This window comes from Lepus europaeus, chromosome 18, assembly GCF_033115175.1.
Source record: "Lepus europaeus isolate LE1 chromosome 18, mLepTim1.pri, whole genome shotgun sequence".
Lineage (NCBI taxonomy): Eukaryota > Metazoa > Chordata > Mammalia > Lagomorpha > Leporidae > Lepus > Lepus europaeus.
Genome location: NC_084844.1, coordinates 766,402 through 782,435, shown reverse-complemented (window position 1 = coordinate 782,435; position 16,034 = coordinate 766,402). Strand labels below are relative to the sequence as shown.

At 68.0% G+C, this 16,034-nt stretch overlaps 1 protein-coding gene across 2 annotated transcripts; it reads left to right on the top strand.

Annotated features, from left to right (window-relative positions):
* The first annotated feature begins 8,076 nt into the window (after window positions 1-8,076).
* Window positions 8,077-15,225, top strand: SLC16A3 (solute carrier family 16 member 3). Of its 2 annotated transcripts, XM_062216905.1 has the most exons (6): window positions 8,077-8,121; window positions 11,694-11,802; window positions 12,500-12,748; window positions 13,077-13,220; window positions 13,417-14,175; window positions 14,532-15,225. In XM_062216905.1, the coding sequence occupies exons 3-6, from the start codon at window positions 12,526-12,528 to the stop codon at window positions 14,798-14,800; spliced, it is 1,395 nt and encodes a 464-aa protein (XP_062072889.1). In that variant the 5' UTR covers window positions 8,077-8,121; window positions 11,694-11,802; window positions 12,500-12,525; the 3' UTR covers window positions 14,801-15,225. The 2 variants fall into 2 exon arrangements, with proteins under 2 accessions (XP_062072889.1, XP_062072890.1); XM_062216906.1 differs by lacking the exon at window positions 8,077-8,121 and having other exon boundaries at window positions 11,695-11,807.
* The last annotated feature ends 809 nt before the right edge of the window (window positions 15,226-16,034 follow it).

The window sequence follows — 16,034 nt, the reverse complement described above, 5'->3', positions numbered from 1 at the left end:
GCCCTCGGTGCGGCTCTGGGGTCCCGCCGGCCGGAAACGGGAGCCCGGGCGCCGCGTTCCGGCCTCTTCCCGCCTCCGCCCCTCCTGTGCGCAGGCGCCGAGGGGGCCCCTGGGGGTGGGCGTTCCCCGCGCGCCCGATTCCCCGCGGGGGTCCAGGGCGGGCCTGAGGCCCACTCCGCCCCCAGACACGCGTCGTCACGCACCGGAGGCGACGGGGCTGTCCCCTAGCAGGGCCATGGTCCCCAAGGCGCCCAGTAGGTCTGCACCCGCACGTCCGGGGCTGGCGCCGGGCGGGGTCCCTGGGAAGACCACAGGGACCAGGCCCGCCCGCCCCGTCGGGCACCCGGCTTCTGCCGCCGTCAGATGGGCAGCGGCCAGCGCTGCCGCACTGGGGACGGGTCTCGGGCCGGTGGACAATACCGGGACCCCGCCTGGACCACGCCCTGTGGCTTCAGGTGGGGTCCGCAGCCCTGCTGCTCTGCACACCCCCACCCCCACCCCGGCGCCGCACCCGGGGCTTCTGCCCCCGCCCGGCTCCGGCCCGTCCTCAGGGCTCTCGGTCTCCGAGGACACAGGCTGGCCCTGGCCTGGAGGCGCCCTGTCCTCGCAGCACAGGGCAGGGCTGGGTCTGAGTGGCCCCGGGGATCAGCTCCAGGCCGGGCCAGGGAGGCTGAGGGAGCGGCGGAGGGGCTCGGCTGCTGGTTTTGCATCCTGGCACCCACAGCGGGATGCCCAGGCCCCATGTCGGCTCTGAACCCTGTCCCCCAAGCCCCGAACGCGGCCGCGTGTGCGGACAAGGTCCCTGCTCCAAAGGGCAGGCGTCCCCTTGGAAGGAGGAAGACACGCAGGCGGCACGTGCAGAGGCGAGGCCGGCGAGGAGGGGGGCAGGAGAGGAGGAGGAGCCGGGCCCGCTGGCACCCTGGCCTCTGGCCTCGGGCGCCCGGGAGAGAAAGGAGCTGTTGTTCAGGCGCCAGGCGTGTGGCGCCCCGGGCTGACTGCGGCACCGCCCTGGGCTGCAGGGCAGCCACAGTCACTCCGGGAACCTCAGGGGACAACGCCAGGGGCAGGTCTGGGGCTGTGGACTCGCACAAGCCCCGCGGGGGGTGCAGGGCCACGGCCCCTGCGCCCCTCCTGGCCGCACCCCTTGCGCAGGCGCCCCCTGCACCCTCCCTCCCCGCTGGAGGCTCCCGGCATCGCGTCCGGCATCAGCAGGACTCCGGTGCGGGGTCTCAGCAGGCCTGTCCCTCCGGGCGTGGACGGGCGGCGGTGCCCGCAGGGCCGTGCTCCCCACAACCTCCTCCCTGCTGCTCCAGTGCCACCTCACCCAGTGAGGTCCGGTTCTGATGTCTCTCCGGGACCACGGCTCGACCCGCGTCAGCCTGGGCGGTGGCCCCCAGTGCTGGCTGTGCAGCCAGAGCAGAGCAGCAGATGTCCAGGGACCCTCCTGGACGGAGCTCCCCGCACAGCCAGGGCAGAGCAGGTGTCAGCGCACCTGTGGGTGGCGGGTGCCTCCATCCCAGGGTGGTCTAAGCAAGGAAAGGCCAGAGGAGACCGCAGGGCTGGGCTCTCGCACCCCAGGATGCAGGCTGACCTGGTGGACGCTAACTCGCCACCGGGGGTAGCTGGACAGCCCCCGCCCCGGGACAGCACCTGCAGGGAGCGCCAGGGGCTGCCGAGGAGGCCCCAGGCTCGGACTCCTTCCTGTGACTTGTGGCCACAGGGGTGACCTCCCCAAGGGAGCTCCCCGAGCTGTGTGCCTGAGGCTCTGGGTCTCACCTGGGGCCCCAAAGCCACGGGCATCTGGGCCTGGGAGGGGGCCTGGGTGCCCCCTGCGTGGACTTGAGCCCGCCACTTCCCCTTGGACTCAGGAAGCGCCCTGCGTCAGGCCTGCTCAGAAACTTCCCCCTCTGCTGGGGCCCTGGGGCCTCTGCGTCTGAGCCCTGGGGAGGAGGGTGTTCCCGTGCCCAGGAGCACAGAACCAGCCTCACCCACAGCCACACGGGCAGTCCCAGCAGCGGCCTCAGGACCACCCGCAGGAGCCATGGCCATTGGCCCCTTGCCAGGGAGGTCAGGCCCGGGGCTGCCCACAGTCCTGGCACAGGCACAGTGGGCCCCGGGGGGCTGGTGTGAAGCGGGCAGTGCCCCTCACTGCTCCCCCGGGGCCACCTTGGGCCCGAAACAGGACCAGAGTGCTGGCGTCCACCTCCCTCTGCTGTCCTGCCCACTGCTGAGAAAGCAGCCTGTGAGTGGGAGTGGCTCGGGGGACCGGGGTGCCTGGGGGACACCTGGCGTCCCCACGATGCCGCAGAGTCGCCCGCAGACGGCCAGGTGAGGGTGGGGAAGCTGGAGGGCAGGCCATGCCCACCCCAGCGCTCAGTGCTGGTGATGGGCGGGGCCGGCGTTTCCAGGGGCACAGGAAGATTGGGCAAGGCCTGGCCTCCCGCGGCTGCCGTGTGGCGCTGGGCACGGAGCCAGGCACACGCCCCTGGGCCCCTGGGCCTCCACAGCGTCCTCACTGTGGCCTGGTGATGCCGAGGCACCTCAGGAGCATGCCCCAGGGCTCAGCGCGGCCTGGCCTGCCCCTGGGCTGGGGGTCGAGGGGGCTGCAGCTCGGCAGTGACAAGGCTCGGGCACCCGGGTAGCAGGAGGCTGAGGTGGGCCATGAGGGACACCCACCTCACTGGGGAAGGCCTGGGCAGGGGGACAGAGGCCCGGCCAGCCTGCGCACCAGCGAGGGCAGCACTGGCCATGCGATGGCCTTGGGCTCCCCGGCTGCCGCGGCGTGGAAGATGCCTTCCAGGACCGGGCGGTGGGGCCTCAGTCGCCTCCACAGCACGAGACCAGGTGCTGGCCCAGGCCCTGTCCCTGAGCCCACAGGACACAGAGAAAGGACAGGCCTGCGGGCGGCAGAAGGAAGGGAGGGAGGGCAGCAGGGACCCTGGGCAGCCTGCCCAAGGCTGGATGGGCTGCCAGTGCAGCCAGGAGGGTGCCGGCCCCAACCACGACGCAGGGGGAGGAAGGGGCGTGGATGCAGGGGGGGAAGGCACATGAGAGGCCGCCCCTTCTCACTGCGGGGCTGTGACAGCTCCACACTGACCCTCCGTGCCCATCCTTTCCCACAAAGGGGCCAGGGCCCAGGTGATCCCCAAGGAGGACCAGGGAGCCTGCCCACAACCTGCCCCCAGGTCAGATGGGCGGGGCAGTGCCGCCACCCACTGACCCTCTGCCCAGCCAGCTCGGGGACAGAGGTGTGCCACGTGTTCCTGTGGCCTGGCCTGGCCACCCCCACCCCATGACCCTCCTGCCAAGGTGGGCTGCCCATCACCAAGGTCTCCAGCTCGAAACTGGTGGCCCCTGGCCACCGAGGCTTGGGCTAGAGCCTTGCACTCCTTGGAGAGCCCCAGGGTGGCGCCTGGCCCAGCTTCTGCAGCAGCAGGCTTGTCACACACGCACCCTTCCTTTGGCGGTAAAGATCACCCACCGTGGCGAGCGGCGCCAGGACAGCTGGGCAGCCATGCACTGGGGAGTGGCGTCACGGCTCTCTCACCCGTTGTGGAGATGAACTCGCGATGGGCCAGCCAGGCCAGCGGCAGAGCTAAACCAGGAAACCCTTCAGGGAGCTCACACTGTCGCCGACACGTGGGGACAGGGGCGGGGACCTGGCCGAGGTGGGGGCAGCACAGGCCTCACCCAGCGGGAGCAGGTGGTCGGACGCGTTCCCCAGCGCACTGGGGACAGTGATGGCCAGCAGGTAACTCAGCGCGTGAAAGTCGAGCAGAGAGCTCGAGCGTTCCCAGGGGAACGAAAGGATGCCGGTCAGGTGGCGGACGTGCCAGTCACCGACAGGATTGTCACACATCCCACATGGCCCAGACATATATGCAATTACTGTGTGTCAACTAAAAATTTTTAAAAAGCCAGGGGCTGGCGCTGTGGCATAGCGAGTGAGGCCGCCACCTGCAGTGCCAGCATCCCACATGGGTGCCAATTCGAGTCCCTGTTGTTCCACTTCCGATCCAGCTCTCTGCTGTGGCCTGGGAAAGCTGTAGAAGATGGCCCAAGTCCTTGGGCCCCTGCACCCACGTGGGAGACCTGGAAGAGGCTCCTGGCTCCTGGCTTTGGATCGGCTCAGCTCCTGCTGTTGCAGCCATCTGGGGAGTGAATCTGGGAAGTAAACCAGCAGATGGAAGATTTCTTGATCTCTCTGCCTCTGCCTCTGCCTCTCTATAACTCTGCCTTTCAAATAAATAAATAAATAAATATTTTAAAAGTATAAGAAAACCATAAGGGGAAACCTTTAAGACATTAGATTTTTAAAAATATGATACCAGGTGCCACGGCTCAATAGGCTAATCCTCCACCTGCAGCACCGGCACCCTGGGTTCTAGTCCCGGTTGGGGCGCCGGATTCTGTCCTGGTTGCTCCTCTTCCAGTCCAGCTCTCTGCTGTGGCCCGGGGGGTGCAGTGGAGGATGGCCCAAGTCCTTGGGCCCTGCACCCGCATGGGAGACCAGGCTGGCTCCTGGCTTCGGATCAGCGCGATGCGCCGGCTGCAGCGGCTATTGTGGGGGGTGGGTGAACCAATGGCAAAGGAAGACCTCTCTCTCTCTCTCTCTCTCTCTCTCTCTCTCACTGTGCACTCTGCCTGTCAAATAAATAAATAAATAAAATTTTTAAAAAAGATTTATAAAGGCCGGCGCCGCGGCTCACTAGGCTAATCCTCCGCCTTGCAGCGCCGGCACACCAGGTTCTAGTCCTGGTCGGGGCACCGACCCTGTCCCGGTTGCCCCTCTTCCAGGCCAGCTCTCTGCTGTGGCCAGGGAGTGCAGTGGAGGATGGCCCAAGTGCTTGGGTCCTGCACCCCATGGGAGACCAGGAGAAGCACCTGGCTCCTGCAATTGGATCAGCGCGGTGCGCCGGCTGCAGCGCGCCTACCGCGGTGGCCATTGGAGGGTGAACCAACGGCAAAAGGAAGACCTTTCTCTCTGTCTCTCTCTCACTGTCCACTCTGCCTGTCAAAAAAAAAAAAAAGATTTATAAAAAAAGTATGGTACCAAAAGCATGGGCAACCAGAGAAGCAAGGATAAAATTGTGTGCATCAAAGGAAGTGAAGACAGCACACAGGATGGGAGAAAGTATTTGCCCCTCAGATATCTGATAAGAGTTCGATATTCAGCACAGATCAACAGTCTCGGGCCTGGCGTTGTGGTGCAGCATGTTAAGCAGCCACCTGTGACATCGGCATCCCACGTGAGCGCCGGTTCAACTCCCGGCTGCTCCACTTCCAAGCCAGCTCCTTGCTAAGGCACCTGGGAAAGCAGTGCAAGTTGGCACAAGTGCTTGGGCCCTGCAGGCACATGGGAGACACAGATGGAGTTCCAGGCTCCTGGCTTCCACCTGACCCAGCCCCAGCCATTGCAGCCTTTTGGAGAGTAAACCAGTAGATGGAAGATCTTTCTCTCTCTCCCTTTCTTTGTAACCTTGTCTTTCAAATAAATAAAACAAACCTTTAGAAATTAAAAACAAAACTCTTAAAACTCAACAGAACCTGGCGAACAATCCAAGTTAACCAGTGGGTGACGGACCTGAATGGACACTTCCCCCAAAGAGGACACTCAAGTGGCCGATGGCTGCAGGAGCACAGAAGCTGGGCGTTGAGGTCCCATCTCATATGAGCGCCAGTTCGCGAGTCCCGGCTGTTCCACTTCCGATCCAGCCCTTGGGACGCCCGCAGGGAGATACTGCCGCACACCCAGGAGCGCAGCATTAGCGGAGAGCAGCCCAAAGCCCACAGGAAGCAGCCAGTGCGGGCAGAGACGTGGACACCTGGAGCCCCCACACGGTGCTGGCCGGAATGTAGACTGGCGGCTCCTCAGGACCATAGCCAGGCGTGGGTGCTGTGGCAGGGGGTTAAGCCCGCACTCAGGAGAGCCTCCGTGTTGGGTGCCTGCTTAAACTCTGGCTCCCTCATGCCTCTAGTCCAGCCAGTCCAGCCCCTGCTACCACGCCTGGGAGGCGGCAGGACAGTGGCCCAGGCGCTTACATCTCTGCCACCCGGATCGAGCTCCTGGCTCCAGGCTCTGGCCTTGTCCAGCCCTGGCTGTTGTGGGCATTGGAAAGTGAACCAGTGGATGGTCTCTCTCTCTCCCCGGCACTTTGCCTTTGAAATAAATAAGAACAGCTTTAAATAACAACAAGAAAGGAAAGCTGAACACAGAATCATTGCCGGCCCAGCAATCCCACTCTCGGGCCTGTACCCACGCCGGACGCAGACAAACTCTCATTCCCAAAACCCAAACCTGTCGCCCAGCAAACGCACCGGTGAGCAGAAGCCAGTGCGGCTGCGGCGGGGTATCATCCGCCGTACCCGTGCCGGGAATCCTGGTGAGCCCACAGCACGGCTGAACTCCAGGGCTGTGTCCCAGTGAGACCCCACGGCAAGGCGGAGTCGCCTGCCGGGCCGGGTGGGGGCGAGGAGGGTGACTTAACGGGGCAGGGAGCTCTTCTGGGGCAATGAAAATGTTTTGAAATGAGTGAGCGCCGGGGGTTGCACAACATGGAGACCGCGCTGAAGCCAGGAGCTGTTTGCTTTACGATGACTGTGTCACAGGATTCACCTGGGGGCGGGGTGGGGGGAGGAACCGCAGCAGCAGGACTGCCTGCCCGCCCTCCTGGGCCCTGCTGGGAAGGCGGGGAACTCAGCCAGTGTCAAGGAGCCCCCTCCCCACCTGCATTTCCCAGAGGGAAACAGCCACAGCCAGGCTCCTGACTCAGCCCCACCCGTGTACGCGGCTACTCCAGGGCGGCCTGTGCCGGGGGCAGGCCAGGGCCACTGTGGGGGACCCAGTGCTGGGGACAGGCAGGCCAGGGCCACTGTGGGGGACCCAGTGCTGGGGACGGGCAGGCCAGGGCCACTGTGGGGGACCCAGTGCTGGGGACGGGCAGGCCAGGGCCACTGTGGGGGACCCAGTGCTGAAGCCAAGCCAGGGCTCGGTGCTGCCAACGCCGCCAGGGACCGGCTGCAGAGGTGGCCTCTCCAGCCTGCTCCAGCCTGGCCTGTGCCTGCACCAGTGCACCCTGGGACCCTGGGGCGGGAGGGCGCCTCTCCCAGCCATGCTCAGGGCCCTGGGCCCCGGAAGGAAGCTAAGGGCTCTGGACCCAGCTGCCCTGGATGCACCTGGGGAGCTCAGCAAGGGCTCAGAGGCCCCCAGAAGGTGCCCGTGGGCCCGCGTGGTGGACTGAGCCTGGTGGACCTGCAGCCCAGGTCCGGGAGAGTGGCTGAGCAGCCCCGCAGAACTGTGCCCCAAGAGGCAGGGTGGGCAGCCAGCAGCCAGGGCCTCAGAAGGGCAGTGTCCAGGGGCCAGGCCCATCTCCAGGCGCTCTTAGCTTGCAGGAGTGGGCTGCCCTCCGAGCCCGCTTAGGTGGGACAAGCGGCCCTCTGTCCGGCTGGGTGGCCTGGACCCACGTCTCCCACGGATGCGCCCCAAACGCCGGGCGACCGGCGGCAAGGGCTCAGCTGACTGGCTGGAAAGCGACCCTCGCTGCGGCTCCCAGACCGGCGAGTCCGGCGCTGCAGCCGCCTGGGCCCCGCCCCCACATCCGGCTTCTGGGCAGGGGAGGGGCGGCAGGAGCTGGGGTCTGGGACTTCTCCGGGCCGGACCGGACGCGAGCAGCAGTTGGGAGAGCAGACCGCCCCGGCCGCCCGCTGCGGCGCCAGCACCGGGAGCAGGCGGAGGTTCGGGTGGGGCGGGTCCCGGGGGCAGTTCCCACGCGGCCCGGTGCTGGGGCGGCGTGGAGCCCATGGTCTAAGGACGCCCGGCCGCGGGTGGACGAGAGCGTGCGAGGCCGAGGGTTCACAGCCTCCGCGGACGTGGGGTCGGGGTCCGGGGCAGACAGGACCTGGAAGGGAAGGGAGGGGCCGCGGGGCGCAACCCAGGTCGCAGGCCCGGGGGGCGTGCGGTCCGCGCCGTCGGCGCAGGGTCCGGGCGGGGCGGCCTGGGCGGCCGGGGCGGTGCCAGGCGGCGGTGACGTGCGCGAACCTTTAAGTCGCCCCCGGCGCGGCGCCCGGCAGCCGAGGCGGGCAGAGCCGGCAGAGGCGGGCGCGGCGGGCTAGCGGCTGCAGGTAGGCGCGTCCGGCGGTGGCGCGGCCCGGGGTGCGCGCTCCCTCCCGCTCGCCCCTTTCCCTCTCGGTGCTCCAGATTCCGGGGGCGCAGAGGCTCAGGGGATCCACCCCCTACCCGCTGCGGGCCCCTCCGTCGGGCGGCCCTCCGGGGCTGGGCTCCGGCCAGGGGGTGGCCGTGCCGGGTCCCGGGTATAAATAGCCGGACCCGCGGGGCTGGAGGCTATATTTGGGGGGGGGGAGTGGGAGCACGTGCGCTCGGGGAGGGCGCCCCCGGGCACCGTCGGCCGCCCCTCGGGTCCTCGCCAGCCGCGCGCTCCCGGGACGACGGTCCCCTCGGACCCTGCGCGCGGAGGCTGGACTCCACCTGGACTCCCTGGGCTGGGCTCAGTTTCTTTGTCTCAAGAATGGGTTCACGGAGTGAAGCAGATGAGAGGCCAGCGGGAGGCGGGCTCCGAGGTGGGATGGGAGTGGGGGTGGGGTGTGTGGCTGCCAGCCCTGGGCCACTGGGGGTGCCTGAACTCTGGGTGAGGGGCCAGTGTCCCCTCTCCCTGTCCCATGAGTCTGAGCTGCGTGTCCAGTGCTCATGGGTAGATAGGGTTTCCCTGATGACCAGTGCTCATGGGTAGATAGGGTTTCCCTGATGACCAGAGTCAGGCCCACGGTGGCCTGGGGGTCAGCAAAGGGAAGGAGCCGCCCTCTGCCAGCCAGGCTCAGCACGGGTGGGGGCTGCGTGCCTGGAGGGTAGCTCTGTTCCGGGGTCCCCTTCCTCCCTCTGCCCAAGAGTGGCTGCCATGGGTGTGGGCACAGGGTGGCCAGAGTTGGGGGCGCTGGGGACACGGCTCAGGTGTGGAGCTGTTAGGTCTGGGGCTCTGGGACCTGGACGGAACCCGGGTGGGGCCAAGTGGTCTGGTCCCAAGGCCGGCTTGTGTGGCCATAACCTGGCGTGACCTTGGGCAGAGGCTGCCACCCAGAAGGCCCTCTGGCCCTCACTGCCCCGAGCGTGGACGCCTGTCTGGGGGGCAGTGGTCAGGGAGGGGTGCTTGTGGGTGGGCCAGCAGTGACTGTGCCAAGCTGAGCCGGCTCCAGGGCGGGTCCTTTGGGGTGAGCGGCCAAGTGCCGGCAGCAGCCGGGGACCCGGGCGGGTAGCGGTCCAAGTGCCCAAGTGTGTACGGGCGCCTCGAGGCGCAGGGGCGGGGCGGGAGCATACCGGGCCCAGGGCGTCCCCGAGCGAGCGCTGACACCCGGCCCAGCGCCCACAGACACAGTTCCTGGTCTCAGTCCCCGGGCCCGAGCCACGCCCACGCGTTCCGCCTGCGGGGGGCCGGGCGCGGGGTCCCTGCGCTGGGTCCGGGGCTCCGCCGAACTGGTGGCCCCGCGCGCGCCTGCAAATACGGTAGCGGGCAGGCGGCGCTCTTGCTGACAATACGGCGGCGGCTCCTCCCTTGGCGCGGTCACGTCCCCCACGTCCCGCGGCCGCGTGGGCGGGCCCGGGCGAAGCATCCTCCCCTCCAGACCGCCCAGCCGCTCGGGGTCGGCCAGCCAGTGCCAGCAGAGCCGGAGCACAGGGTCCCCTCCCCCGACCTGTGCCCATCACCGGCCTGAGTGACCCCAGAATCCCGCCGGCCTTGGCGCAGGGCGCCGGTTGTAGCAGGTGCTCAGGCATCGAAGGGCGGATGAGTGGCCTCATAGAGGGGTCGGCTGGCGCCCCAGGCCGCGGCGGAGTGGGGCGTCCACTGCCCCCAGCCTTGCACCAAGGGTGGACGCTTTCTCCAGGGGGTAGACTTGAGTCCAGCCACCCTTGGGGTCCAGGCGATGGTAGAGGCTGTGAGTGGTCCAGGGCAGCACTGCCCAGTGTTTCAGCCCCACAGGCCCTGTCAAGGACCGTGTGAGCAGGCAGGAGAGCCCGCTGGGCTGCCTGGGTCAGTCAGTGGGGAGTGGGCCTAGGGTACACCCTTGTCCGGCGCTCACCTGCTGCCAGCCTAGGCCTCTGTGGTGCGGGCATCATGGGCCCCCTTGCTGGTCAGCTGTCATGCAGACAGGTGAGTGGGCCTCCTGAGGGCACAGAGGCAGGGCCACGGCCAGGCCCCCAGTCAGCCTTTGAGACGCCCCGGACAGGGGCCAGCCCCAGGCCATCGCACAGAACCCAGTGGGTGCCTGCACACGGGCCTGGGGACCCAGGCAGGCGAGGAGGCCACTAGTCCAGGGACAGAAGGGGGAGCACACTGGGCTGCCCAGAGATCCCTGAGAGCGGGGGAGGAGCGGGCTGGGCACAGGGGCCTGTCAGAGGGGAGGCGATGAGTCTGGGGGCCCACCCTGGCAGGAGCTCAGGTCCTGGCGGCCTCATGGGGCTGGGATCCCAACAGATGCCTGCTCCTGGGACTCCTGACAGAGCTGCTGGCAGGAGCCCTCCCCTGCCACGGGGCAGCTCCCGGGAGGGCCACTGCAGTGACTCCCGCCAGGGGCCTGGGGAGCTGCTCGGAGCCCCCGCCCGCCCTGCCGGGGATCAGCTTTCCACGGCCAAGGCGCGGGTTATTTCTGGGCTGGTTCACATGCTGTCCCGGCAGGGTAAATGTCAGCGAAAGGCCAGCCTGCTCAGGTCCCACACATAGGCTGGCACGGGGGGACCTCCCCCTGGGGCCCAGACAGGGCAGCCCCAGGGTTTCCTTGGGACTCCTGCCAGCTGCCCCATGGCCATCCTGGGCGGCGGTGGCCGGGTCCGAGGCCACTTTGCTCCCATATGTCCTGCTGCTGACTAGCAGTTGGTCCCGGTGGGCACCTGAGGAACCCCTGCACAGCGCCCCCCCTGCAGGTGCCCCGGCCTGGCCGCTCTGCTGCACCTGTTCAGGGGGTGCCTCCTCTTCCACGAGCAGCTGCCCCCACTTAAGCCCTCTGTCGCCTGTGGACTCTGGTGGACCAGCAAAGGACTGGGGGCTTCGGGGGGGGGGGGGTCCACAGAGGCCAGTCCCGCCGCCTGGCCTGGTGTCCTGGGGTGGGGCGGCCTGGGTGTTACAGCCTGGGCTGCCCCCCTGCTGGTCCTGGGCATGTCCCCACTGTGGCCCCGCCTGGCCCACTGGACGTATTTTAGAGCGTGCTGTCAACACCTGTAAGGCTGGGGCCCTGAGGACCACCACTCTGAGCCCGGGTGGAGGTCCCAACTTCCTGTCTCCTGGCTTGCGTTGCATGGCCTTCCTCAAACAGCTGTATTTTTAGTTTCTTTGAAAGCTCCCCTGCTCTGGGTCGCCCTGCGGGCCTCCTGAAGATGAACCGACACGGGCGAGAGCCACTTTGCCTCTCAGCGTCCACAGTGTCCCGTCCTCCCCCGGGGGAGGAGCTGGAATGGGGTCACAGGAGCCTGGGCCCGTGCCCCCGCCCACTGAAGGGCCTCTGGGTTACCTGCACGCTGCCCCTGGGGCCTGGCCAGGTCACGGGTCTGTGGACGTGCTGGCAGGGGGAGTCTGAGGAAGAGGGGCAGGGGTGGAGCCAAGACGTAAGAGCCCGAAGTCCGTGACCCCCGGGGCGGGAAGGGTGCAGGCAGCCTCGGCCGCTCACACGGGGCGCTTCCTTCCTCCTAGGGCGGGCTGGCAGCACTGCACGGGCAGGGGGGCCAAGCAGGCTGCCCTGACGGCCCCAGGACGCGGCCCCAGGACGCGACACCGCACCCACGCTGCTGAGCCGTCTCCGGTGAGGTGGGGAGAGGGGTTTCTGGTGGAGGGTGGGGGTGGACATGGAAGTCCGGCCTGTGTTCCAGCGAGCTCTGCCTCACACGCAGTGTGCTGCTCCTGTTCACGGACGGTGGTCACCTGGGCTGCCGTGGGGTGGCCACCGCCCCCCACCCCACACATGGGGCTGGAATGGGCTGCTCTGGGGGGCTGGGTGCAGGTCCTCCTGCCACCCTCTGGTCCAGGCCTGAGGGCGCCCGGCCCGGTGCGGGTGGGACAAATGGCCAGGTTCCTGCCCCCTGCTCTGTCCCTGGGACCCAGGCCCCGCACAGCCAGCGTGCACGGGAGCGGGAGTCCTGTTGCCCTTGGGGGCAGGCGAGCAAGGGCACCACTGCCCCATCCACAGTCAGGCGGAAGCGGGAAGCAGCCTGGCAGACGCCGCCCCCAGATGCTCGGCCAGGGGAGGGCTCTGTGCGGCCCCGCCTGCCGGGCGGGCGGTGACAAGGGCTGGCTGCTGCCTAACGGGGCCAGCTGGGGAGCCAGGCAGGGCAGGAAGTATGGGCAGGCCTCTCCCTGGCTGGGCCCTCACTCCTGCCTTCCAGTAAGCAGCAGGTAACGGAGGTGGCCTCTGCCCGGCTCCTCCGGGGTGTGCGGCACGCCGGCTTGGGTCTGCTGGAGCCCGGTGTGGCGTCCCCACGACAGCCTGCTTCCTCTCTCAGGTCCAGCGGAGCCACACCTCCTGGCCATGGGAGGAGCCGTGGTTGACGAGGGTCCTACGGGCGTCAAGGCCCCCGACGGGGGCTGGGGCTGGGCCGTCCTCTTCGGCTGTTTCGTCATCACGGGCTTCTCCTACGCCTTCCCCAAGGCGGTCAGCGTTTTCTTCAAGGAGCTCATGCGGGAATTTGGGATCGGCTACAGCGACACGGCCTGGATCTCCTCCATCCTGCTGGCCATGCTCTATGGCACAGGTGAGGGCCCTGCACACACCAGGCCACCTGTGTGGGGGCCAGCTGGCCGAACCCTGTGCCAGGGCTGAGCACTGGGTCCACGGTGCGGGGGGTGGGGGCCACACTGGGTGCAGGTGAGGTCTGCCTTGGCCCCAGCTCAAATGGGCTGGCTGTACTCATGCCCGGTCCCTGAGCGTCTTGCAAAGGACCTCTCTTGTGGGGAAGACCTGGGAGCACCAGCCCCAGGGTGGGCCAGGAGCAGGCGGCCTCAGGGCTCCGTGGGCATGGAGGGGGCAGGGCCCGGCTGGGGGCACCAGTCGGCCCCACTGAGCCATGGCCCTGCCTCCAGGCCCGCTCTGCAGTGTGTGTGTGAACCGCTTCGGCTGCCGGCCAGTCATGCTGGTGGGTGGCCTCTTCGCGTCGCTGGGCATGGTGACCGCGTCCTTCTGCCAGAGCATCGTCCAGGTCTACCTTACCACGGGGGTCCTCACTGGTGAGCAGGCCCGGCCCCCGGCCTTCCTCTGGTCCCCAGCAGCTCAGGGGCACCTGCCCGGGGTGCAGGCCTGTCCCTCTCCCCGACTCCCCGATGCTGCCCCGGCACCATCAGACCCCTCAGACCCCCTTGGGACACAGCGGTGCCCAGGGTGCCCGGTGACGGGGGGGCTCTCACGGCTGCCCCTCTCTTCCAGGCCTGGGTCTGGCCCTCAACTTCCAGCCCTCCCTCATCATGCTCAACCGCTACTTCAGCAAGCGGCGCCCCATCGCCAACGGGCTGGCGGCGGCGGGCAGCCCCGTGTTCCTGTGCGCCCTGTCCCCGCTGGGGCAGCTGCTGCAGGACCACTACGGCTGGCGGGGCGGCTTCCTCATCCTGGGGGGCCTGCTGCTCAACTGCTGTGTGTGCGCGGCGCTCATGCGGCCCCTGGGGGCACCCCAGGCGGGCGGGGGGCCCGCACCCCAGAGGCCGGCCCGGCGCCTGCTGGACCTGAGCGTCTTCCGGGACCGCGGCTTCGTCATCTACGCACTGGCCGCCTCCATCATGGTGCTGGGGCTCTTCGTGCCGCCAGTGTTCGTGGTGAGCTACGCCAAGGACCTGGGCGTGCCGGACACGAAGGCGGCCTTCCTGCTCACCATCCTGGGCTTCATCGACATCTTCGCGCGGCCCACGGCCGGCTTCATCACCGGGCTCAAGAGGGTGAGGCCCTACTCCGTCTACCTCTTCAGCTTCGCCATGTTCTTCAACGGCTTCACCGACCTCACGGGCTCCACCGCCAGCGACTACGGCGGCCTGGTGGTCTTCTGCATCTTCTTCGGCATCTCCTACGGCATGGTGGGGGCGCTGCAGTTTGAGGTGCTCATGGCCATCGTGGGCACCCACAAGTTCTCCAGCGCCATCGGCCTCGTGCTGCTGCTGGAGGCCGTGGCCGTGCTCATCGGACCCCCGTCGGGAGGTGAGTGCCCCCGCCCCGGGAGGAAACCAACACCCGCTGTTCCTGCCAGGTGGCTGCTTTCCATGGCGGGGGGTGGGGTGCCCCGAGCCCACACAGCCTGTGTCCCACGGTGCGGGACCGAGTCATCACGGCTTTGGGGTTCCAGCTTTCTCCTGGACCATGAGGAGGGCCCTGGGCAAGCGTGATGGCTGCAACTGCAGGGAGTGGCCTGGCCCCCATCCCTGCCGCCTGGGGCTTTTTCACTCCAAGCCGCTCCCTCCTGGTCCTCCCTGGCCGGCCAGCACTTCTGGGGGCCCCTGGGCACCCTTGCGTCCCCAGTGCCACGGGGGCAGCCGGTGACCCGGGTCCTGTTGCAGGCAAGCTCCTGGACGCGACGCACGTCTACAAGTACGTGTTCATCCTGGCGGGGGCTGAGGTGCTCACCTCCTCCCTGGTGCTGCTCTTGGGCAACTTCTTCTGCATCGGGAAGCAGCCCGAGGCCCCAGGGCCTGAGGCGGCCCTGGAGGAGAAGCTCCACAAGCCCCCTGAGGACCTGGGGGTGGACTCGCGGGAGGTGGAACACTTCCTGAAGGCAGAGCCCGAGAAAAACGGGGAGGTGGTCCACACCCCGGAAACCAGCGTGTGAGCGGCCGGCCGGGGCGGCGGGCGCAGGGAGAAGCTGGAGACTGGCAATGCTCGTATTTATTTCACAAACAGACTAGGCGGCCGTCGGCTCAGCTCTGCTGCCTGGTCAGCGGTCACCCCGTCGGGGCTTTGCAGGGGAGGCGGTGGGGTGGGAACCGAGTCATTCCAAAGCGCATCTGCGGTGGAGCCAAGCCTCGGGGTTACAAGCTGTCTGCACCAGGGCCCGCCTGCCGACCCTACGCAGCCCACGCCCACCACCGCTGCAGGACCTGGAGACCCACGCTTCCGAGACAACACGACTAACCAGAGGCCGGGGCCGGCTGTCAGACCCCCAGCCTGCGCCCTCCCTCAGCGCCTGGGCCCCAGCTCCTCCCACCTGTGGGACGTGTGCAATAAACCTGTGTGGGTGGAGGCCCCGAGGCTGTGTCCCAGGAGCTGTGTGGTCTGTTCACCTGGCAGGAAGCAGCCTGGCTATTCTGAGTGGTCCTGGCCCTCACCGGCTTTCTCGGTGCCGTCTGAGAACGTTCCCCGCCACCCCCAGGGCACCGGGGGAGGGAGCCGTGTGCTGGAGGGGCGCCCAGGCAGGCCGCGAGGCCCCACGGGTGGGTGGCTGGCAGAGCCCGAGGGGCACGTGTCCTGTGCTCACTGCTCCTGTCTGGGACACGGGGCTCCCTGGCTTCCACTTATCTGTGCTCTGGTCAGCTGGCAGAGTCTGCTCCATGTGGGCAGTGCCCAGGGCTGACCTCTGCTCCCTGTCCCCCTCTGTCCAGCCTGTGCTTAGCACTTGGCTTGCCCTGGGCACCTCACACCCACCTGCCCTCGTGGCCGGCAGTGGCCTGCGTGGCTGGGAGCCCGGTCAGAGGCCGCTGGGGCCGCCTCAGTAGGTGGTGCGTCGTGGGCGCTGGGGACGGCAGCGGGCACCCTGGCGGGCCGCGTGCAGCCGGAGAGATGCCACGTCCCTGCTCCTCTGCAAGGAAAAGCGAGAGCTCACGTCGCAGGCCCGGCCTCCCCGCCCGCCCCCGGAGGCCCAGCCCAGTCCAGCTCCGCCAGGAAGCCGGACTCGCGCTCCTGCAGCTCGTACAGCTGCTCGCAGCACCCTGGCTCGGGGTCCCCACTGCCAGGGCTTCCAGCCCTGGCCGAGAAGCCCGGGGCCTCAGACATCCCAGGCATCTGCCGATCTGCTGACCTCACCGTGGGTACACAGGCACCTGCCAGAGACCCCAGAGTCTCAGGAC